This window comes from Drosophila hydei, unplaced genomic scaffold (assembly GCF_003285905.1).
Source record: "Drosophila hydei strain 15085-1641.00,03,60 unplaced genomic scaffold, DhydRS2 tig00000243-arrow-arrow-pilon, whole genome shotgun sequence".
Classification (NCBI taxonomy): Eukaryota; Metazoa; Arthropoda; class Insecta; order Diptera; family Drosophilidae; genus Drosophila; species Drosophila hydei.
The window spans coordinates 1,406,190-1,428,382 of NW_022045693.1; the positions used below are offsets into that span (position 1 = coordinate 1,406,190).

At 40.5% G+C, this 22,193-nt stretch overlaps 2 protein-coding genes across 2 annotated transcripts; one reads left to right on the plus strand and one right to left on the minus strand.

Annotated features, from left to right (window-relative positions):
• Positions 1-18,180: 18,180 nt before the first annotated feature.
• LOC111597778 (syntaxin-8) lies at positions 18,181-19,349 on the plus strand. Its single transcript, XM_030223645.1, has 3 exons — positions 18,181-18,394; positions 18,457-19,157; positions 19,220-19,349. The coding sequence occupies exons 1-2, from the start codon at positions 18,369-18,371 to the stop codon at positions 19,115-19,117; spliced, it is 687 nt and encodes a 228-aa protein (XP_030079505.1). The 5' UTR covers positions 18,181-18,368; the 3' UTR covers positions 19,118-19,157; positions 19,220-19,349.
• Positions 19,350-20,323: 974 nt separating this feature from the next.
• Positions 20,324-22,122, minus strand: LOC111597770 (cytochrome b-c1 complex subunit 2, mitochondrial). The gene is made up of 4 exons (XM_023312630.2): positions 21,953-22,122; positions 21,696-21,829; positions 21,334-21,637; positions 20,324-21,267 (listed from the first exon to the last, which is right to left on the minus strand). The coding sequence occupies exons 1-4, from the start codon at positions 21,995-21,997 to the stop codon at positions 20,425-20,427; spliced, it is 1,326 nt and encodes a 441-aa protein (XP_023168398.1). The 5' UTR covers positions 21,998-22,122; the 3' UTR covers positions 20,324-20,424.
• Between the last annotated feature and the right edge of the window lie 71 nt (positions 22,123-22,193).

Genomic DNA, 22,193 nt, shown 5'->3' on the forward strand with positions numbered 1-22,193 from the left:
GTAAAACAGAAAAAAATTGCCCCCTACATTTCGAAATGCATCTATTTTTGGCACACAGCGACGACATATGTCACAAGTGAGCGAGAGAGAGAGTGAGCGAGAGCGACAGAGAGGGAGAGGCTGACACTCTGCTGAGGTAGCTCGGAGACAATCGAGCGACATGTGTGCGCCATAAATTCACCTTCAGCGGCAAGCAAATAGCGCAGAGAGTTTAAATATAACAGAACAGAATAGCAGCAGCAGCAGCAGACGATGAACACAAAGTTGACAACAACAAGAAGAACAAGAGCAACAATGAAATGGCCAAAATAATGTATCTAGCAATTGCCCGGCTACAGCTACTAATACAAATGCAGTTTAGTCCGAGTACACACAGCTACAGTGCACGCTCGCTCGATAGAACAGATGCTTTAATAATGTGCATAAAGGAGATATTGTATCTAGCTCTGTTTGATTAGATGTTTGATAATAAATTCGACATTCGCTGATATGTAGCATTTATTTTTGTAGCTTGAAACCTTATTTTAGATACCAAAAACATTTATACGTTTTCTATTGCCAGAATTTTATGTTAGTTTTTTATGGCTCTATTGCAGATGTGACGAATTGTTTTCAATTTGCTAAGTCAATTTCAGTTGATATAGAACAGTTTCTTAGGGTTCTCGATAATTCCATAAACTATTAAGAATATGGAATATGGCATAGAACTTTTAGCTCTGCCAATTCGTCTCTCGATAATTAAGTACGAAGAATATGGAATACAGAGAAGTTGGCATAGATTATAAAATACAGTGTATAGCAAATATGTAAGGCAACTAGCAACTATACTATTATATATATATATAAATATTACTACTATATATATTCTATATATTTTCAAGAACAATTCCCAATAGACTAATACAACTTAGCATCTAATGCTCCGCCCTTTCGCATAGTGTTTTCTCCTACAATTGCCATTATTATCTTTAGCTTATCGCAAGCTGGCTACCCATTCCTTCTCTTGCGTGTCCACTGTAAATAGCTAATTAGGGACAACCGTTAATATGTTTGCTTAAAGCGACAATTTTCGTGTCTAAATTGCTTAAATCGAACTGCATTGCCTTTAGGCGGGCGGACACGCCCCCTAACAACATTTGGCCCAAATGCAAGTACAGTGCTTATCGCCCAGCGACTGACAATAGAAATAAAAAAATAATTATAATTTCATTAACAATCAATAAGTCCAAATTGATGGCGCTTCAGCGATAAAGTTATGCGTGTGAGGGTGTGCGAGCGTGTGTGCATAGGTGTGTGTACACACAGTGTGTGTGTGTGTATCAGCTAATGCTTGTATCTACACGTGATTATTGCTCACTTCTGTGCTTGGTTCCAACTCTCTAGGCCATAAATCACAAGCAATAAATAACCATAATATATACATATAAATAAAAGAAAAACTAATTATAAAGATGAACATGGATATAGATGCAGATATACGCATATATATATATATTTCAATATACATATAAATATATGTATATGCTCTCATTAAATCGCGTCACATTTCCAATTAGAAAAAACAAAAATGAATTTTCAAATTTATTTATAAACAAAATTTGGAAAACAGAAGTATATAAAACGAGGTTGGTTCAAAGAGTAGCCGGTACTGTGTGAAAGGAATATAAAATAGGCCAGATAAATGAATATAAAATCTAAATTTTTTAAATTACCCTCGTATATATCTCATTTAAAAAAGGAAAAAATTGTTGAAAAACTAGGAAAATGAAAAGCTTTTCCACTAAGTGCCTGTCCCTGACACGAACAGAATTCTCAGCAGCTTAACTTATTTACATTATGAAATGCGTGGGCGCTGACGCCGGGCGTGGCAGCAAGTCGTTAAATTGTAAGAGCAATTGCATTATTAAAATGCCCATCAAAAATGATGGGCCCTGAAAATTGGCAAAGTCAGCGGAGCCGTCAGAGGCGTCGTAGCAGTCGAGCAGCTTCGAAGCATTCGAAGTTGTAGAGGTCAACCGGAAAAATCACGGGCCAAAACAACATGACAACATGGAACGCCAATCAGCGGAATTTAATCAACAGCAGCCACTGCTGTCGCGTCCCGCCCCCGCCGTGCACGACCGCAGCTCACCTGCTGGTCGACATTATATTGCGAAATTCCACGTGCGAAAATTGCACGCGTAATGCCAATGAAAACGAACCACCAAAGAATTTAATAATAAAACACAAAGCGAGTGCACCAGCAGCAATAGCAGCAGCTGGGGAAGTTCAATTTATGGACTGTGGGAATTGCTCTATTAAAGCTATCGATAGTGGTATTTAACAGATTTATCGATGCTTACATATGCAGCGCTTGTAAATAATCGATTATTGTTCATGATTCAATTAATCGATTATATTGGTATATTACTATATACTCCATTTATTTATGTTATGTCATAAGAACTATACGCTCGTCTATAGAGTAGCATCATAGAATTACGGTAAACGACATTGATTTATCGATAACATGGTTTTTGTTGATCCATCTTTTAACCTATTGTTTGATCATATCTTGTAGCAGAAAGTACCGATAAAAGCCAACTATTTTAGTTGAGGTTTTAATGAAGAATTTAGAAAAGCGTTTATAATTAAATTGGTTGGCTTGATAAGTATCGTTATATCGAACAGTCTTGTTCAGATAACTACTGATATTTCTGCACACAGTGATTTAAAAAACTCAAATCTACATTTGATAATTAATTTTCATTTAAATCGATAATTTAATACGGAACAACTTCTATAGCCAAAATTTTTTAAAATGCAATTTGGGTTATTCTACATTTTGGCCAAGAGCTAATCCCAAAATCCTGTTGTGCTGATGTGCGCTCATTAAAAATGTATTTCACAAAACTGCAAATGGACTCCAGTTAGCACACACACCCACATACAGTTATGTATACACAACAGATACATACTGAGAGCATATTCATGTTGTTAGCCTTCATGCAAGGCATTTTGATTGGCTGCAGGGCAAAAGCAACTGAAACAGAAATCAGATTCAGCCATGCAACAATTCAACAATTCCGGAGAGTTTTTGCTGCTGCCCCAAAATAAAAAAAAAAAACAACATTCAGGCATTCCGTTTTACGTTTAACTGAAGCGCCAACAGTGCATACCCTGTAAATGAGCAAGCAATGAAGGGGGCTTAACAGACGAAAAATACAATAAGCTGTAGCTTTCATATATACGAAATGGCGAGTGGTTAGTTACAATTTAGTTTTGACCAAAATCGATAAATATCGATAGATGTTTTTGGACTAACTTAGGTGAAAGCATTATCATCCGTATAGTGATATTCCTAGAGCGTATAACTGCAACATAGTAGCCGAGGGCTGTTGGTCGCTTTTTTTTTGCATTCCATTCCCCTTCTTCAATAGTTTTTTATTTTTGGCACAATTCAAGCGCAACTTGGGCAATTAGGGCAATGCAATTAGTAAGTGCCAAACTATTGAAAAACCAGACGGGAGTACAAAGCAAAAAGGAAAAGAAAAAAGAGTGTAGACGTAGGGTAGAGGAGCTGGCAGGAGTCGTGTGCAACATTTGACCTATAAAAATGAGGGAAAAATGTGTAGCGCTTGAGTTGGCATAGATAGCAAAAGTTAAGGCAACAACGAGCGCCAACGAATGCAGCTAACCTCCAAGGCAAACGCAAACATAGGGCCAAGACGGGGGCGAGGACAGCAGCCAAACGTAACTGCCCACATGAGACGCAAATTGTAGATAAAAATAGTGCAGCAGCGCACCTGAGCGCCGACGGCAATGTCCTTGCCAAAATAAAAGACCACAGAGGAGGAAGAGGGCAGGCATGAGAGAGATGTAAAGAGAGAGGGGCACAAACAAAGCACAAGATAGTCAAAGGCTGATAGAAGCGGAAGGAAAAAAGGAAAAGCAGCAACGCCTCGACTAACACAACAGGAAGCCAAAGGCAGCAGGAAGCAGGGGCGTGGTAGTTAGCAAGGGCGGAGAGCAGGAGACTAGAAATTTGTCTGATAAGCGAATGTAAGTCACATAAGGACAATTAGCCAAAAGCTCAAGAGGCTTTAAGCCTTTGCTAAGGCTATTTTCTTCTTTATTTTTTGTTTTTGGTAGCCAAGCAAACAAAAGCAAAAGCAAAAGGCTGAGCTGCAAATTCGCAGCCGAGCGCGTGCTGCCGCATAAGTTGGCCAAAATGCTTATAAGCCAGGCCAAGAGTGTGGGTGGCATGAAGGCAAGGCGACCTGCACTCAGTCAAAGGTCAATTGAAGTTGCGGCCAAGCAGACAGCCAGCGACAGCAGCCAAGTCAAGTGTAATGCGAGAAAGCGCAAAAATGGCACACCAATGTACACACACACACACACACACACTCACACACAACACATAGCTGCTGACTGACAGGCTTGGCGGAAGTGGCTGCCATTTCAGCTCACGCCAAAAAAAGAAGCAAAAGTAGGACCAGAAACATGTTACACAATCCTTGAGCGTATGTGTGTGTGTGTGGGAGGCGGCTGAGCGGGTGCAGGCGTGGCGAGGACATTGCTGCTTGCTTTGGGTGTCAGTCAAGTGAAAGGAAATTGTAGCTAACACACAGAATAGAAGAAAGCGCAAGAGAGAGAGAGAGTGGAGAGAGGCAAGCAGACATACCAACAGACAAACATGATGCGGCTTCATGAGTGGAAGGGAGCGGGGAAGAGGTGTAGAGACGTGCCGGGAAATTGATGGGCTGCCAGGCTGCCAAACCTCTGCGAATGCCAGTGTCCAAGTATGTGTGGGTGAGTGTGTGTGTGAGTGTGTGTGTGAGTGTGTGTGTCATACAAAAATCCATAATCCTCGAAGCGGCGGCGACCAGCAACAGCAAAAGGGAAACGACAAACTACAAAGCGCGAGTCAGAACGAGCTGAACGAACACACTATAAAATATGCTTCAAAGGCGATTGGGCATGCGCGACCAGCAGATACGCTGTAAACAGATTAGAAGATGGAATTGAAAGTGAGCCAATTGAATATTCATCTGTTCAATTAATGCTCTTCAGATCGATAACTAACGATTACAAGATGAACGAATCTAGTCAGAATATCCTTGAAGTTAGCTGCTTATGCAAATTTACAGGGTATTCAAAGATGTGCCTGTGTGTGTGTAAGCGTGTGAAAAGCCAAGGCAAACTTTTTGCGAAACAATGAAACTTTGGCAGCAGCAGCGTTAAATTGTTTGATGTGTGTGTAACCCACGCCCAAGCGCACAACACACACACACACAGAGAGTGACACACGTACACATAAAAACTGTGTCCAACTGTTTCATATTTGTATTTGGATCTCCTCTTCGCTTGGCTTTCAATATTTGCGCAGCATCGCAACTTTAAGCAAGACGCCCAAAAACTTGCGTTAGAATCAATTTTCACCCCCTCTGCCGCACCCCAACCAGAATAAATATGTACACAAAACTGTCAACCAGGCCCGAACCGGTTTGGCTTGGCCCAGACCACCCACAAATTTCTGCCACGCCGCCCGCTTTGCGGTTGGGCCAAAGTTTGCCAAGCATTTTGCAAATGATTTATTGCCACATCAGAGACAATGCGGCGTATGAGCGATGGCTGTAGCTAGAGGGAGGCTTAGCCAGCGCCAGACCCCACCGACAGAGCTTTAAAACGGCATTTGATATACCCAGGGACTTTTAGGATAAAATATCTATTAAATGTGCAGCCAAATTAAGTCATTAAAAAGCAATTTTAATTTCCAAGGCGAAGCTCTTACATCTTACATTTCTATTATATTGTGGCATACGTGTTGTATGCGTAATGCAGAGCCAAATATGCAAATTGATGAGCAAAAAAGGGTTGAGAATTTGTAGTAGATGAAAAAACAAATTGCAATCGTGAAAAACCAACGCAAAAGGCAACAAGGCGAATGTAAAGTGCAAAGAAATGGCCTAAAAGTGAGACTTGGCTAAGGAGGAGAGGGGAAGCAGCAGCAGCAAATGGAGGGCGCACATAAGGGTGTATGCGAGTAGTGTGCGTGTGTGTGTGTCGCAGCTGTATGTGTGGCTGCCAACTATTTTTGTAGACGCAGCTGCCTTTCATTCCTTTAGCCAAGGCATAAAATTAAAATGCAAAAAAAAGCAGAAATAAAACCAGAAAAAAACAGAAAAAATTATTCAGACAGTGCGGCGAGAGCGAACGAGATAGACAGCTCTGACTGTGGATGTGGGTGTGTGGGTGTGTGCGTGTGTAAAAGTGAAAAAAGCGCAGCTGAGCACGTCATCAAAAGCGTCTCTAGCTGCTGCTTCGGCCTGTTTTTGTTGCTGCTGCTGCTGCTCTTCTCTATTTGCATCTGCTTCTATCTGTGCTTCTACCCTTCCCTCTTCGCTCTCGCTTTGTCTCTGCCTCTGCTTTGTCGCTTTTCCGACTGCACTGCGCCGCCTTCTAACTGCATCTGTGCGACTGCATTTGCATCTCGTTGGCAAACGCGTTGATAGATAGACACGTCTATAGCATAGCTCGACTACACTTGCACAAAAAGGGCAGCTACTTATTTCAAGTATGTTGCATGCTTCGATTGAGCAAGTATTTACATATTTGCATGCAGCAAGAAACGTTTTTAACAGCACATTTAAGTTATGCATCTTCTATCCATATCGAAATTTAAAAGGCCGCAAGCTGCTCGAGCTGTTAAGTTGACCCTGAGGACAAAATTCCATGCAATTTTCATGTTTTGCATACAAGAATTGGTCAATGCTACTGAAGCTATGAATATGCAGATTTCAACAATACAGAATGCATTCAGCTGGCTAAGTATTAATATGAACACAGTGCTCGAGTCGGGAGTACATGATATTGCAAGGAGCTACTGATTTCATCTGAAATACTAGAGCGGCATACACAGTTGAATAAAACTAGATAATGTCATTTGTAATAAACCAAACATTTCTAAGATTTCATTCTAATCTGCATTCAAGTGTTTGGGTTTGGGCATGCTTGAAATTGAGTTCACTTTTCTTCGAGTTTTCTTCGAGTGCAGATGCCTGACAGATGCATAGCTGCTCTCACACAGCCTCTACCACTACTAGAAAATTCACCTGCAGCGCGCAACGTCATTTAGACAAACTGACGCGCAACGAACGAAATTTCGCTTTTGTTTCAACTGCAACAAAAAGCAAAAAGAAGAAGCCGAAGAAGAAGCAGATGGAATATGGCCACGTTTTTTGGCTCGTTACAAATTTGCGCCTCAACTATTTAGCAAAGTTATTTGTCTGCTCGTAATGGTGAGTGCGGCCTGTGGCCTGTGGCACAACAATTTCTCACACTCGGCCAAAAAATCAAATTACAAAAGGGTGACAAGAAAATCGCTTTAATTTCTAGTTATAAAATAAAGTTATGCAAATTAGTTGCGGGCCACTAAATGCAGCTTAAGATACTTTAGAAGCCACACACACACGTACACACGGTGACACTGGGGACCCGCACAAAACTTTACAATCAGCCAATGCAAAAAGTTAGACAAAAGTTTAGCCATCAAAGTGACATAAAATAAAGAGAATTATTTATATGCATACGTTATATAAGTAGTATATATATATAATACACTCAGAGAAAATGGGTGAGAAGTTCTCATTGAAATATTAAAAATATCTCGTCAGCTCGCTCTTAAGTGGGCCAACTATATGGGCCAAGGATGAAAGCTATCATTAATTTTAGGACAAATTATATTGCTGAAAGAATTTTCTATCCTAGAACCCATTGAAGATGTGAATTCAGAGTTTATTGGCGTGGGAGAAACCATATTCTTGTCCAGTCATGTCAGACTTTAAAGAGGAAGAATTCGATCAAGTTCAAATAAGTGCATTAAGAATTCTCCAAGTGTAAATATACATATATTTCTTTATCTGTCTCACTGTGTACTTGAAACAAGGCGACAAAAGCTAACTCAAATAAACAACTTTGTTGTTGGAAAAAATATTGAAATTGAGTTAATTATACGCGCAATTTTCAATGGATTTCATAATAGATCGCATTGGGAAGATCAATGGATAGCATTAGCACAGCTGTTTAATATCGGGTCAAAAGCAAAAAAAAAATAAGGCCAGCAAATAGAGGCAACTGAATAAGTCAATTATTATGAATCAACTAACCGGAAACAGAGTGAGAAGGCGGCAATAGCGAGAGAATACCCATGCAAATTATAATTTATATATATATATATATATATATATATATATATATATATATATATATGCCAAAGATGCGTTGCGTTTCTAATAATCAGATCAGAAAATAATTTTTGTATTCTATGCAAATGAGTGAGTGGCGCGGAAATGGGCATTTTTCTATGTTTGTCGATGTTTGGGTGTTAAATGTGAATCGAGTATCATGCATGATGTATCCATATATATGTACACATCTATTTATTTATAATTGTGAAATCTCATAGTGATACTATCTGCCGCATCCATATAAGGCGCATGGCCTGTCTCTCCAGCAGTCCACTTGTTTCTACAGTCTTTCTCTCTCCTTGAAAGCATTAGTGTGCCTCTACCGCCCGTTCCATCTTTAGGTAAGTCCTCTTTCCACTCTATCCCTACATTAGTCAGTCTTTCTCGCTCTGTCTACTACATCCCTCTCTTTATTAATTCACCTGTTTCTCTAACCTTCAGCACTTATTTCCTTATTTTCTTTCACTATTTCTCTAACCATATTCATAAATTTATTTTCTTTTGCTCTACTTCAATTGCAAATGGCTCTATCTATCCATCAATGCATCTATCAATCCATTCATCTATTTATCTGTTTTCTCTCTCCCTATCTGATACATATCTTATATAGCTTCTGCAGTACGAATGCCACCTTCTATGCCTTCCGATTTCCACTATACTACCCAGTTTAATTTCTAATGAAATGACATTTCCAAAATAGAATTGACATCCATTAACTAATTGGGTTAGTAGTAACAGGGTTCTTCCCAAGTGACACTTAAGTATTATTTATATATTTAGTAAGTAAGTCTTTAAATAAGCGCAATACTTTCTAAGAAAATTGCTTTAATCAATCTACATATTTAAGAAACCAGTTTTCAAATCTTTGCTAGAAAAAGCGATATACACTATCTAAAATATATGTATCTAAATGCACATTCCCTCTAAACTAATCTATAATCACATTCATATAGAGCCATACGTTGAGCTAATCCCATTGAACATGGCTTCCAAGCATTGTTGAATTTTTTCGTCAGGTGGCACTTGCCACAGTTCTCAAACAGAGATAGAAATATACATATATAACCAGATAACTGTGCATGTGTATGTGTGTGTGTGTGTGTTTGTGTGTGCATATCCGCCAGTGGGCAGCGCGATCCGAAACCGTGAAAATATGCAGATAACTAATATTAACTTTTTGTTTGAATGCATGAATGAAGCTTGGCTGTGTGTGCGTGTGCGAGTGTGTGTGTATATGTAAAGTTGAGCTTCGTTAGATGAATGAATTGAATGGAAAACTGTGTGTTAGCCAGAGCAATAATTGGGCCTAAAGCTATGCAACTGGCCATAATAAAAGGCCCGCAGCTGGCAGCGGGGGTCAAAATAAAAAGTGGCATAAAAAAGTTCCACTGTCCGTGGTCAAAATGCGATCCATAAAAGCCGCACGCACACTCCCCCGGCTAGAAATATGCTACTCTATATATATACATTTATATATATCTATATATATTGGCAGTTTAAGCCAGGTAGGCGGGCCACGGTCGAGTGGAAATGTAGGGAAAATGGCTGAAAATTGAAGTCGGGTCAGTTGGTCGAATCTCTTGGCCAACTTTGCATATGTGGGCAGCTGAACGAGTGAAGTTCAGTTTTTGGGCAGAGACGGCGACGACGACGACTGGGCCAATCCGATTGGAACAGGGCCAACAGCAAACAGCTGAAAGTCAAAGTTGTGCGAGATTAACGTTTGAAAATACCCTGTAATCCGTGAGCATGTATGAAAGGGTGGATTGTTGAGCTAGCATATATATGTCTATAGCCATCTGATGGCTCATGATATATGCCTACAACTACTATACCATATAAATATACATAATTTGAACTTCATAATAATATCGATCTCTTAGACAGAGCATCTGTTGGCCGTGCAGGCCCAGCATTAGAGAGCAATTGCTTGTTTTTATTACGCTTTTCTTTTCGTTTTCGTTTTCGGTTCTATTCGCTCTTGCTTTTGGCTTTTGCTTTGGGGTCCACAGATTTTCTTTATATGCCATGCATAAGTTTTATGCCATTTTGCGTAGCAGTGCACGACTAACCGAAAACCGTTTCGATAACAGCTCGAAGGCATTCATTTTAATGGCCAACAGCCGGGGGCAGTAGCCAGCTCCCCAATAAAGCAACGCCCCGTCCCGCCCCCATTCTACTTGCGAGCATTGAGAAACAGCTGGCGACAAAAACTCTTGCGCGTCTAACGACAAACGACTTATTTTTTGGCACGAAGCGCAAAGACAACAAAAAATGTATCTTTTTGGCTCAAAATTAAATGAAAACATATATGCTAAACACACAGACACACACACACAGTCAAAGCACTTTGTGTTTGTCTTATAAAAGAAAATCTCCTAAAGTAACGCAGATTTTCGCGACCAAGATGCATAAGCGGCGAACAGCGGGGAGGAACGGAACGGTATGGGATTGGTATGAAACGCGTCGAGCAAATGAACAATTTCAAGACAACCGCAGAGCGAAGCGTATTTAATTTTAGATTTATAATGTACAGGGTGTCGACGCGTCGACGGCAGGTGGCAAAGCCAAAGACAAGATGGAAGATTTAAACAAAGCTAAGCCTAGTCAAGGCACGCCCACCCCGCTATGTGCCTAAGTGTTATTTAGGGATTTTGCTAGCCTTGACGTTACACAAAAACTAGGATAGCTTCCAGAGTAAGAGAACGAGATATGACCCAATTTGATGTCGATATCGCCTTACTATCTCTCAGCTACGCAACTTTATCAAAGTTGCTGAACTGTCAGAATGGAATACCTTTTGATTGATTTTGCATAAAATGGGGGAATTTTCGATTTGATGAATTTTTTTAGTGAAGCACAAAATGACTATATACTTGATATGGTTAAGCAAGCAATCAGCCTTTGAGCTGAAATGATAAATTCGATAAATGAAATAAAATCTACATTCAACTATAAAAAAAAATCGAAGTGAACACAGCTAATTTGAGATGCCTTGTATGACATGATTTACTATCTAATTTTCTTGTTTTCCATATTCCCACTCTGTAATTTCTGAAGTATTCTAACGAATACAGAGAGATAGGGAACACCCCTTATGCGAGACATCAGCGCCTCCGCAATGGCTGTCTCTGGCGACATGTTTCCTAGTCGACAACATTTTCGAATTTGTTGATCTGTGTGTGTGTGTGAGTGTGTGTTTCTCCTACTCTTCCTTTTCTTATACTTTCTTTGTCTCTAGGCAATTCTTAACGATGCTCTCTGTGCTCTCGGTCATCGCGTGGGTTATTTCACACTTTATGCGACATTTTTGAAATGCAACTAAAAATAAATATATTTTTAGAGCGCATTTTTACCTCAATTTTCTTTTGCCGCCGCTTTCCTTGTTGAAAATTTTCCTCGATTTCGTTTACTTTTTCAATCGAATTTTGATTGAAGCCAAAATGCTTACAAATATATTAGCACCTTTTACTTTTTATTTTTTAATAATGATTTAATTTTATTTATTTATTTTTTGTTGTTTCTCTTGTTTTCTGCCGTAACGCGTGCACTTCGAATATTACTTTTGAAATGAAATAAAAATTTGGTTTTTGCTTTTAGTTTTAACACAATGTAAACGAAAACTTTATAGCTAGTTGTCCGTGCGTGTGTGCGTGTGTGCCTGCGCGCGTATGTGTGCATTTGAGGGAGCTTTGCTGAGGTAGGGCCGAGCTTCTAATCTGGCTCGTTTATCAACTCATCAAAGGGCAGTCAAAATGCCAACATGAAAATAAACTCAATTTCTATGCGCGCTGCCATATAAAGAGAGAGAGAGAGAGAAAGAGGAGGACAGAGAGAGTTGGTGTGAGGGCAGAGCAGTAAGAGGCAAAGGTAGAGTAGAGTGGAGCGTAAAGGACGCTGCTCTTCAAGCGTAAGGGCCCTAATGTATACCAGGTTGTATCGTACAGTGAATTCGCTTTAAAGTAAATCTCGATTAAAGATTTAAGATTAAAGATTTGTCACGAGCACTGACAGAAACAGCGACAAGCAAAGGAAATTATTTCTATTGGAATGAAAAACGGAAAAATTTGTGGAAATCAAATACAAAATTAGTTATGCAGTGCAAGCAAATCGCGACCTTGACTAGATTTTAATTTCCAGCATAAAATTCACCAAATAATAAATAGTCCCAAAGGATTTCAAAACCCTAATCGTCGAGCCTGCACTGTAACCGTGTTGTTTATGGGCTACGACTACGTTACGTATACGCAACGTGTTCAAATGCCATACACAAGGGAAAAGGCAGCGAGTACGTGATGAGTGGGCAGAGAGGAGGACAGAGCGAGGGGCAGAGAGAGAGGGGGATAGAGTGTGTACAGAGAGATTGAGGAGTAAGAAGAGAAGCGAAGAGAGCGAACCGTCGATGACTATTTGCAGTGTCCAAAGCAGGGAGCGGGCAGCAGGAGGGGGCGGCCCTTAGGAGAAGAGCTCCTGCTCGTTGGGTATACACAAAAATTGTTTCAATTCTGTGCGACAACAACAGCAAATTGAAAACAACAACAACATGACATTTTTGTGTGTCACGCATTAAAATTCGCTTCTGTTGGCCACGCCACTGGCCGCTAGCTGCTGCTGCTGCTGCTGCTGCTGCTGTTGCTGGTTGTTTTTGTAGTGCCGTAATTTTATTTTATTCTGTTGAAAAATCGCCAACAGCCGCAACTGCAACAACAACAAGCTAGAGAACCAAAATCAAGTAGGTTCACACACAAGTTTCTAGCTGTGTGAGAGTGTGTGTGTGTGTGTGTGTGTGTCTGTGTGTGTGTGTGTGTGTGTATGTGCTAGCTCTGCCGCTGATTTCTGTTTTTGTCGCTCGCCTGGGCCGAAATAGTAATTTTTTATTTTTATTTAGTATGCTTGTTCTTATTGCCGTTGTTGCTGGTTGTTTGTTGTTGTTGTTGTTGTTGTTGCTGTTGCTGTTGCTGTTGCTGTCGTTGACTTTTCGTCTGGCCTGTGCCTGGGGTCTGTGGCTAATGCTTAAAAAAATTATTTTTTATGGCTTTTTTGGCGAAAAAAACGCAGTTTATATTTTTAAACACGACGCTGTGTGGTAACTGTTGTTTTTGTTGCAGCACAGAACGCACGAAAACTGGCACAAACACACACATTCACAAACACACACAAGCGTGCACGCTAAAATGTCGTCTAACGTACGAGCTGCTGCTGCTGCTGGCGGCTGCTGCTGCTGCGACTGCGACTGCGACAGCGACGTTGACGTACGCGTTGTAGTAGTTGGATTTGTAGTTGGAAAAATCAAAACGCGAAAAACGCTGCGACTGCGAGACTTGGCGACGGCTAAATGACGACGGCGATAGTGTGTGTGGCAGAAGCAGAAGTGTTGCAATCACGACGGTAGAACAACGACTCAGCCAACACACGAGCGCAGCAAAGCAATCGACCAACTGGGCTCCCACAAAGCAGCGGCAGAGCCAGCAGCGACTGCGACGCCAGCAGCGCTGTTCGTTTTACACTCGGATCGCATTCGGCTGGATTGGCTGACATGCTCGTTGCTACTCGTTTGTGCGCTCTTGCGCTCCCTTTCCTTTTAGCGCTCTTTTATTTTTTTTTTAACTTAACGTAACGAGGGATGCAATGCACGTGCGAGAGCATGCATGTGCGTGTGTGTGTGTGCGGGAGTGTGTTTGTGTGTGAAAAAGATTACAATAAACACATTTTAGCGATATTACATATTTGGCCTATTTATTAAGCAGCAGCAGCAATAACAACAACAAACGTTCTCTAGTCGCTTTTAAACTCGCGCCCACACTCTTGCGCTCACTCTCTCTTTAGTCGCATACGATTAGAGTTGTTGACGCTGGCTGCGACGCTGACGTACGTGCGCGCTATGGCTGGCCAAGCAAACACAGTTATGTTTGCCGCTGCTGCTGCGTGCGTTCAGTTTTTTTTTTATTTTCTGAATATTTTTTTGATTTTCGATTCTTTGCTTATTGTGCAATGAGCCATGGCGACTTAATTGCTTTTCGTTTGGGCTTTTGGCTTCTATAACAACAACAAATGCCAGTTTTATTTTCTCTTTGCGCTACGCTGCACTTCAAATGCTTATTGTTGCTGCTGCTACCGTCGCTGCTGCTGTCGTTCTATCTGTCATGGCGGAGGCGCATAAATAACGGCGCTGATAAAAACTGGGCGAAGGGCGCGCATACACAAACGAATTCACGTAATTATGGCCAGCGCTTTTATCAACTTAACGTAGTTTTTTTATATATTTTTTACTTTTTTCTGTAAAGCTGCCGATTACATAAGCGTTGAAAATCTGCTTGGGAACGGCAGCTAACTGAGTGTGAGCGTGTGTGTGTGAAGTTGGAAAATTTGAATGTTTCAGCATACACACAGCGAGAAAAACAATCATGATAATTAAATTGAGTTCACTGATGCGTATACTTAACATTAAATTCAAAAGCAGCGTCAACAACAGCCGTAGAAGCAGCATCAGTAGCAGCGACAGCAAGCGCAACAAAAGCTTCCTGCTGCTGCTGCTGATACTCGTCGTCGTCGCCGCCGTCGCCTTAAAAAACAGTTTTTAAATTATAAAAAGAACCTTCAACTGACAGCGAAGACATCGCTATTTGCGTGGGGTGGCCTGGGCGCTCTTTCATTGGCAACAACAAAAATTATATAGGTTAACATTTTGCTTGTATCCCGCATGCTTTCTTGCAAGAGCGGGAGAGCGACATGCAAATATGTCGGCCGCACATATCCCGCTCTCACACCCAACTTTTGTAATCACAAAAAATCAAAGCCACTTTTCGCTCTTAAGTGCGAAAATCAGCCAACCCCAAAGCGGCAGCAGCACCAGCAGCAGCGCTCTCTTTTGCTCTCTTCGGACAGCCCCAATGATTGCGAAGAGCATGCAAGAGAGCGAACTTTGCCATGTGCGTGGGCGAAACACACACAGGAAACGATTCCTAGTTGAACTAGTAAACCAGCAACCTTAAATAGAGCAAACGTCGTCTTGCGTGCGCCCGTTTGAGTGCGTGTGTGTGTGAGCTATATGCCTCTCCCTTGCTCTAGCTCCCTCTTTTGCCAGCCCGTTACGGCACACTAGCCTGTTCACTCTTCCTGGTTGTTTATTATTGGACAAGGGTATCGTGTATGTATGTACAAACGTGTGTGTGTGTGAGTATTTATGTGTAACAGTGTGAAGTGAAATGCATTTAATCAACTTAATAGAAAGGAAATATATATAATGTATCATTAAAATGCAAATTCGAGCAAAATTATGAATATAAAATATATATTATGCTAAATTAGTAACAAATATTTAACAGTACAGAGCATATCATAGTCGACTATTCTTTAACATTTTTATTTTGCTTAGTCGACAAGTAAAAAAAACAGTTCTAAAGAATATATCACAAATCAACGACGAGCCTAACCTAGACAAAATCCCAACCGGGCCCGCCTCCACGCCTTCCTCTGTCACTCTCTAGCGGCGAGCACTGTTAAATGGACCGCGAAATGTAAGCGGCGCGTATCATGTGAAAGACGTTTTAATGGGTCAGCAGCCAAGTAGAGGCAGAGTCTAGGCAGAGTCGACCTTAAAACGCATTAGCAACAGTCGGATAAATTGTAATAATTTTATTAGCAAACATGAAAAGCGGACCCCGGGCGCCTAACTGGCCAGTTAAGTGTTTCGAAAGGTGCTGCCACCAGTTTTAGAAGTTCACGAAATCCAATAAGAAAACGCGCTGAGCGACCGAGCGAGAGTGAGCAAGTGAGGGAGAGAGAGCGAGAGACGTGACAAGTGCAGGCACGCTCAAGGTAAATGCGTCGCAGCCGCAGTCGACGTCGACGCGTCGCAACAATGCAAGATCAACTGAGCCGACTGGCCGAAAAAACGAGCAAGTCAACGAAAGAGAAAGAGCAAAGCAGAGCGCGAGTGAGCGCAACCAAATGTCAAGCATAAGAAAAACCACGCGCGAATGACAATCAGACAGCAACACAGACATGTACACACAGATACAAACACACACACACACACAGCTGCATAGTCAGATGCTGTTGGATGGTCTAGCGTCAAGTGTTGACTAATACCCGTTTTAGCCAGCAGAGTTTTAGAGTCAAAGCAAAGAACCTTTCCCACTCTTCCTCTCCCCCTTCTCGCGTTTGACATACTGACCCAATTCCCGGTTTCGATTTTCTGGTTTTTCTTACAAATACACGTTTTCCCCTGCATGCACATACAAAGGCACACACACATACACATACACAGAAGCAGCCACACGAGGTGCGTGCTGGAAAACGAGTTGCATGCATAGAATTTTCGCCAAACAACCAATTGCATTTATTCCCCCAAAAAATAAAGCAGTTAAAAAGCAAAATTATGTTTCCCCCTCTATTAGCCCACACTTACCGTTACACGCAGCGTTACGTTACGTCTTGTTGCTTAAAACGAGATTCTTGTTGTCGTTGCATTCGCACACACATAAACAATATACCAGAGGGAGGACGCGTTTTTGATACGTTACTTAGGTACGTTCTTCTTTCCTTTCCTTTTGGGTTTCTTTTTTTTGCTTTTATTACTCAATGCGTAAGAAAACGGTTTTGAAGTTTGACGGATGCGCGACGGTTAACGGTTAAATGTTGTAGTTGTTATTGTAGTAGTAGTAGTAGTAGTTGTTGATGATGTTAATTGGTGGTTTTCGAGTGTGTTGTTGTTTTGTCTTATGTTGCGTTCCGATTTGAAGTTGAAATTACACTATTTTATTTTTATTTTTATACTACTAGAGATCTTACTTCCTACGAATCACAATTACAAGTGAATATGAGGCTACCTTAAAAATAACGAAAGTATCTCACATCCAAATGAAAGTCTAAGCACCGACTACTGTATGTCCTCCAACAATAATAACAAAACACCTAAATCTAAATTAAACGCTCTTTAACATTCCTATTTTATATGTGTATGTACCATTTACACAGCATATGTGTGTGTGCGTGTGTTTCTTTTAGTTGCAGCACATGCACCGCGCGTCGCCTATAATAAAGTTACAGTTATCAGCGCACACATGCAAGCACTTTTCCGCACCGAAATTTTCATGTGACGTAACAAATTTTTTGGCTGATTTTCAATCTATATGAATTTGACTAATTACTTTAACTGGATAACGGGCTTGTTTCGGTTATGTGTAACGGTGATTTTCAATTCAAAATTGTGGCAAAGAAACGAATACGCAGCCACACACACGGCACGGCACAGCACGGAATTATTTTTAACGTAAATAATGATTTGGTTGCTAGTGTTGGGTTGTACAGCAGTGTGCGTGAGTGTTGGAAATTGTGGACTACATTTACAGATGTTGCCGTTTGCTGTTAGATTTTAGCAGATTTTATGCTACTTACAGAATGTGCACTTAAAGTTAATTCATGACAATGTAAATCGATATATACAAATTATTGATATTGTACAGTGTATATTGTAACATTTTTAAACGTTTTATTTAGTGTGTGTCATACATAATTAAAGCATAATCGTGCCTATATGATTGCTCTGTTAGATAAAAGCGGACAAACAGCTGACAGCTGTTGCTTACCACTTCTCTGTTAACATAATCTTCTGTCGTCCTACTTTTTCTTGTCAGTAAAATAGCTAGTTTTGGTAGATATTAACTTAATCAATATTTATTGAATTATAAAATCATTTTTTTAACTAAATGTTTAAACGATACGAATTACTACCGATTTTTTTACACTTAGGCAAACCAAACTATACGTAAAATGATTGCCCCAAAACAAGCCAAAAACTGACGGAAAGGTAGCCAAACTGCCAACGCTGTTGCAGTTATGCAACTGTTAAATGCTAAGAAAACGTAATTCGAATTTATGAATTGCAAAAATAAGTTTGATATGATAAAAATATATATTTTGACAAGAAATATTGTAATTTTTTGTTTTCAAATATACATTCTGTAATTGTGTAAAGAAATGTGTTTCATACAATGTTCAATAACAGCCCCACTGTTAACCGAACAGCTGATTGCGAGCCGCCACAAAACCAGAAGAAGAAAGAAAACGCTATTGGCAGAAGTTTATGAGAACGCTTACAAATGCTCTAAGTGGTTGCGGTAATAATTTGAAACAAATATGTCGCTTGTTGATCATGACTCATGGTATGTGTAATGTAAATTTATAGATAAATTATACATAGCCCGTGCTGAATGCACATTTACAGGGACATCGAGTATAAGGGCTGCGAGCGCTTGCGGCATCAGCTGCTTGGTTTGCTTCATAAGCGCAGGCAGCTGGACGCCACCGTCGCTACTCCGGAATATGCAAAGCTAACGAACAGCATTGATACGAGTCGCGAGCAACTGGCTAAGGATGTAAAACATCTCAAGGTGGTGCTGGATAATGCCATCACCTGGGAATCCTGTCCAGAGTATGAATTGCAGCAGCGTCGCATCAACTACGACAAACTCAATTCCGACTTACGCAGCATAGATGCCACACTCAACAGCAACAGCGCATACCCCTCATCCAGCTCGAGCTCAGTTTGGCAGCAAATGGGCACGACAGCCGCTATTGCACCGCCCACAGATGTCGCCAGTTTAAAGCTAACCCAGGCTGCAATACTTGAGCAACAGGACCGTGGACTGGAGGCTTTGTCTGCGACTATTTCTCGCCAGCGGCAGCTGGCTACCCAGGTGTACGACGAGGTGGACGATCAGCATAATATACTGGACAATCTGGCCAATACAATGGATCGCGTAGAAGCGGGTGTGCAGCGAGAAACACGCACCATTGGCCAGGTGACTAGAAAGGATAGCACCTGGGGCTATTGGTTGGTTATTTTATCGCTCTTTGTGGCCATTATCATTGTGGTGCTTATCTAGGAAGCAGGTTACAGTAACTATATATGTATGGGAGTTATTTATATATATATATATATATATATATATATATATATATATATATATATATATATATATATATATATATATATATATCTGTTTGCATAGCAGATATATGTATAATCCATTTTGTATGCCTGTAAAGCATTTGCTAAAATGTTTATGGAATGTTTACAGATGTGTATATTATAAATGTGTTAAAATGACTTTGCAGCGCGCATTATATATGTATATTATATATTATTTATATATATTTGAATACATGTAGTATTTACTCGTATATCAATTTTGTATAGTAAACTTTTTTGAATCTATCAAATATGGTTACATATATATCAATATATATAATCTGTATCAAATTTTAAGCTTGTATAGTCGTAAGTCCGTCTGCCAAACACTTAACGCTTTGCCTATAGATCAGAGACAGTTAAATTTTACGATAATTTTATAAGTCGAAAATATTTTTTTTGTTTTCTAAATTCGTTTACAAAATCCCTTAAGAAATGTTTTCTAGCTTTCCAAAGTGCCTTAAAGACAGTAACTAAAATATGTATTTATATTGTTATATAGTGTTTATAGAAACTATCAGTTGAAAAAATCATTTTTCCTGATTTTCGAAAATATTCTTAATACATTTTCCAAATACGATTTTTATTTAAATAATATCAATATACCTTCATAATTTGTATTTATATATATCTCTCTTATTTCAATATATAAACATATATATATTGTGTGTATATTCCAGATCTTTTATGAATTTTATTTATTGCAATATTTCCCCTTTAATTTAAATCTCAATATCGAATCAGAATCATAAAACAGATCCCTATATATTATATGGTAAAGTTAATTTATTTTTTTGCTTCAAAAATTAAGATTACCTTTTTGTTTAAGTATACAGATATATATATATATATATATATATATATATATATATATATATATATATATATATATATATATAATGTATACATATATCATCAAATTTATCTGCTGCAAGGCCATTTCAAATTCGGCAAATGCCGAATTTGCATTTTTTAACTATGTTTATATATAAAAAAAATATGTATTATAAAAAGTTGTTTAACAAATATACAGAAAAAAACTGAAAATTCAAATAGCGCTTCATTATCCACGTCAGCTAAGCTAGACTATATAGTAGATATATATATATATACCACACAGAAAACACTCACTTTCGATATCGTGAATGACAACAGAGTTTTATTTCGTTATATGTCTCCAGGCAGGTTATTTTAAATTACATTTTTTACAAGATTAACTACTTAAGCCAAGTCGGAAGCGTAGGGCACATTGGCCAGATTGCCGATGGCACCGACCGAGAGCTTAGAGCCCGCCACCTTTTTGGCTGCCGCTTGCACCTGCTGCAATGAAACGCTATCGATGGCAGCCACCAATGCATCAGCTTCCAGGACATTTCTAGTTAGGGCTGCCTGGCGACCGATTTGCTTGATTAATCCACTGTCGGAGGAGTAGTTGGAAATAGCGCGTGCTTTCAACAGCGCCTTGCCACGAGCCACATCCTTATCGGACACAGTGCCAGATTTCAAGGCGCGCACCAAGAACTCAACTGCTTTGCCAATATTTTTGCTATCGGCGGAAGCAACAAAGCCAAAGAGTCCAGCATCTAAGTAGGTTTTGTTGATGGCTTGGTATGACACAGGCGCGTCACCAGCGCAGCTGACTGCCTCGCCAAAAGCGCCGGCAGACTTGCCACGCTTGGTGGCAGCGCCGCCGCCTAGTGCCTGCCTCAATATGGCAAATGCCAAAGCCTCATTTTGGTTGCTAGCAACGCCTCCTTCGCCGACAACAGCGACCACAGCGCGATGTCCTGCAGTATCCTTGCGTGCATCTCCACCATAGTAGTTATTGTTGCTCTTCGAGGCGCCGCCGCCGCTGGGGAAAATCAAATTCTGGGCGAAGCCAGAGAGCAGATTATTCTCCACACCGACGCCAACAACGGCAGCAGTGCTGGCGTTAAAGGTGCTGGCCACATAGTGGAGCAAACTTTCGCTAGAGATTTTGCCTAGCTGGAAACGTGGGATGTAAATGGAGTTGCCCAGACCGTTGCGGAAGGCGGCCTTGTGCGCCAGCTCAATGGCGCGCTCCTACAAGAGAAGAAATAATTATTAAACGATTCCTCAAATATATAATATCTATATTTATATAAATACCTCCTTGGACACCGCATCCAGTTGATTGTACAAGGTCTTGGCGTTATCCTTAACTTCCCAGGGTTTGAAAGTGGGCTGGAGCAGATCTTGCAAATAACGCAGACCGGTCTCCACATTATCAGTGGTGGTCTCAACGGTATAGCCAACCAATTCGCGATCACCCCAGGTGGTCAAGCTGCCGCCTACCTGTTGGATGTGTCGTGTAATGGCAAAGGCGGACGATCTCTCGGTACTCAAGTTACCAGCCAGACGCAGCAAATGCGAGGCGCCCTGTGTATCGTACGCCTCATAACGTGAGCCGGCACTGCGAATAACATTATTAACCACAACATACGGCCTCTTTCAGTAGGCGTGGCGCTTACCGTAGCACAATGGAGACACGCGAAACGGGCACCGAGGCCTCAGCTGTGGCCACCACCAGCTTGTTCTCCAACACTTTGACGGCGATGGGCGATGTGTCGCCGACGAGGCGTGGGCAGGTCGCATAACCGCGTTTCTATCATAAACAAACCAAAAATTACAAACTTTTCGTTTTACGTAACACGGAACGCAAAAAAATTTTGCATCGATCCAAATTTGTTGGTTAAGTGCAACAGCTCACATAATGCATATAACTTACGGCGATTGAGCGCAGCAGATGCGTCTTGCTAGCGTTGCAGGCCATAGCTTTGTTTTCTTTTTAACTTATTTAACAAATTTTAATAGCAATTAATCGCAGCGAGCGAGCGACTATTTTCTTCCACCCGTTCGTTCCCACAAGTTAGTGATGTGCGGCAGCATTAAACTATCGATTTCGTACTTAACGAATTCTAACGATGAATTTGTGGTAGGAAAATCGAATAATCTACGGGCACATATTG

What these genes read in the sequence shown, in the direction of transcription:
- LOC111597778 (XM_030223645.1), top strand. Translation starts at nt 18,369, where the DNA reads ATGTCGCTTGTTGATCATGACTCATG. An exon ending in CTTGTTGATCATGACTCATG is followed by an intron (nt 18,395 to 18,456) that starts GTATGTGTAATG and finishes GCACATTTACAG; the next exon opens with GGACATCGAGTATAAGGGCT.
- LOC111597770 (XM_023312630.2), bottom strand. Translation starts at nt 21,997, where the DNA reads ATGGCCTGCAACGCTAGCAAGACGCATCTGCTGCGCTCAATCGCC. An exon ending in ATCTGCTGCGCTCAATCGCC is followed by an intron (nt 21,830 to 21,952) that starts GTAAGTTATATG and finishes TGTTTATGATAG; the next exon opens with AAACGCGGTTATGCGACCTG. An exon ending in CGTGTCTCCATTGTGCTACG is followed by an intron (nt 21,638 to 21,695) that starts GTAAGCGCCACG and finishes TGTTATTCGCAG; the next exon opens with TGCCGGCTCACGTTATGAGG.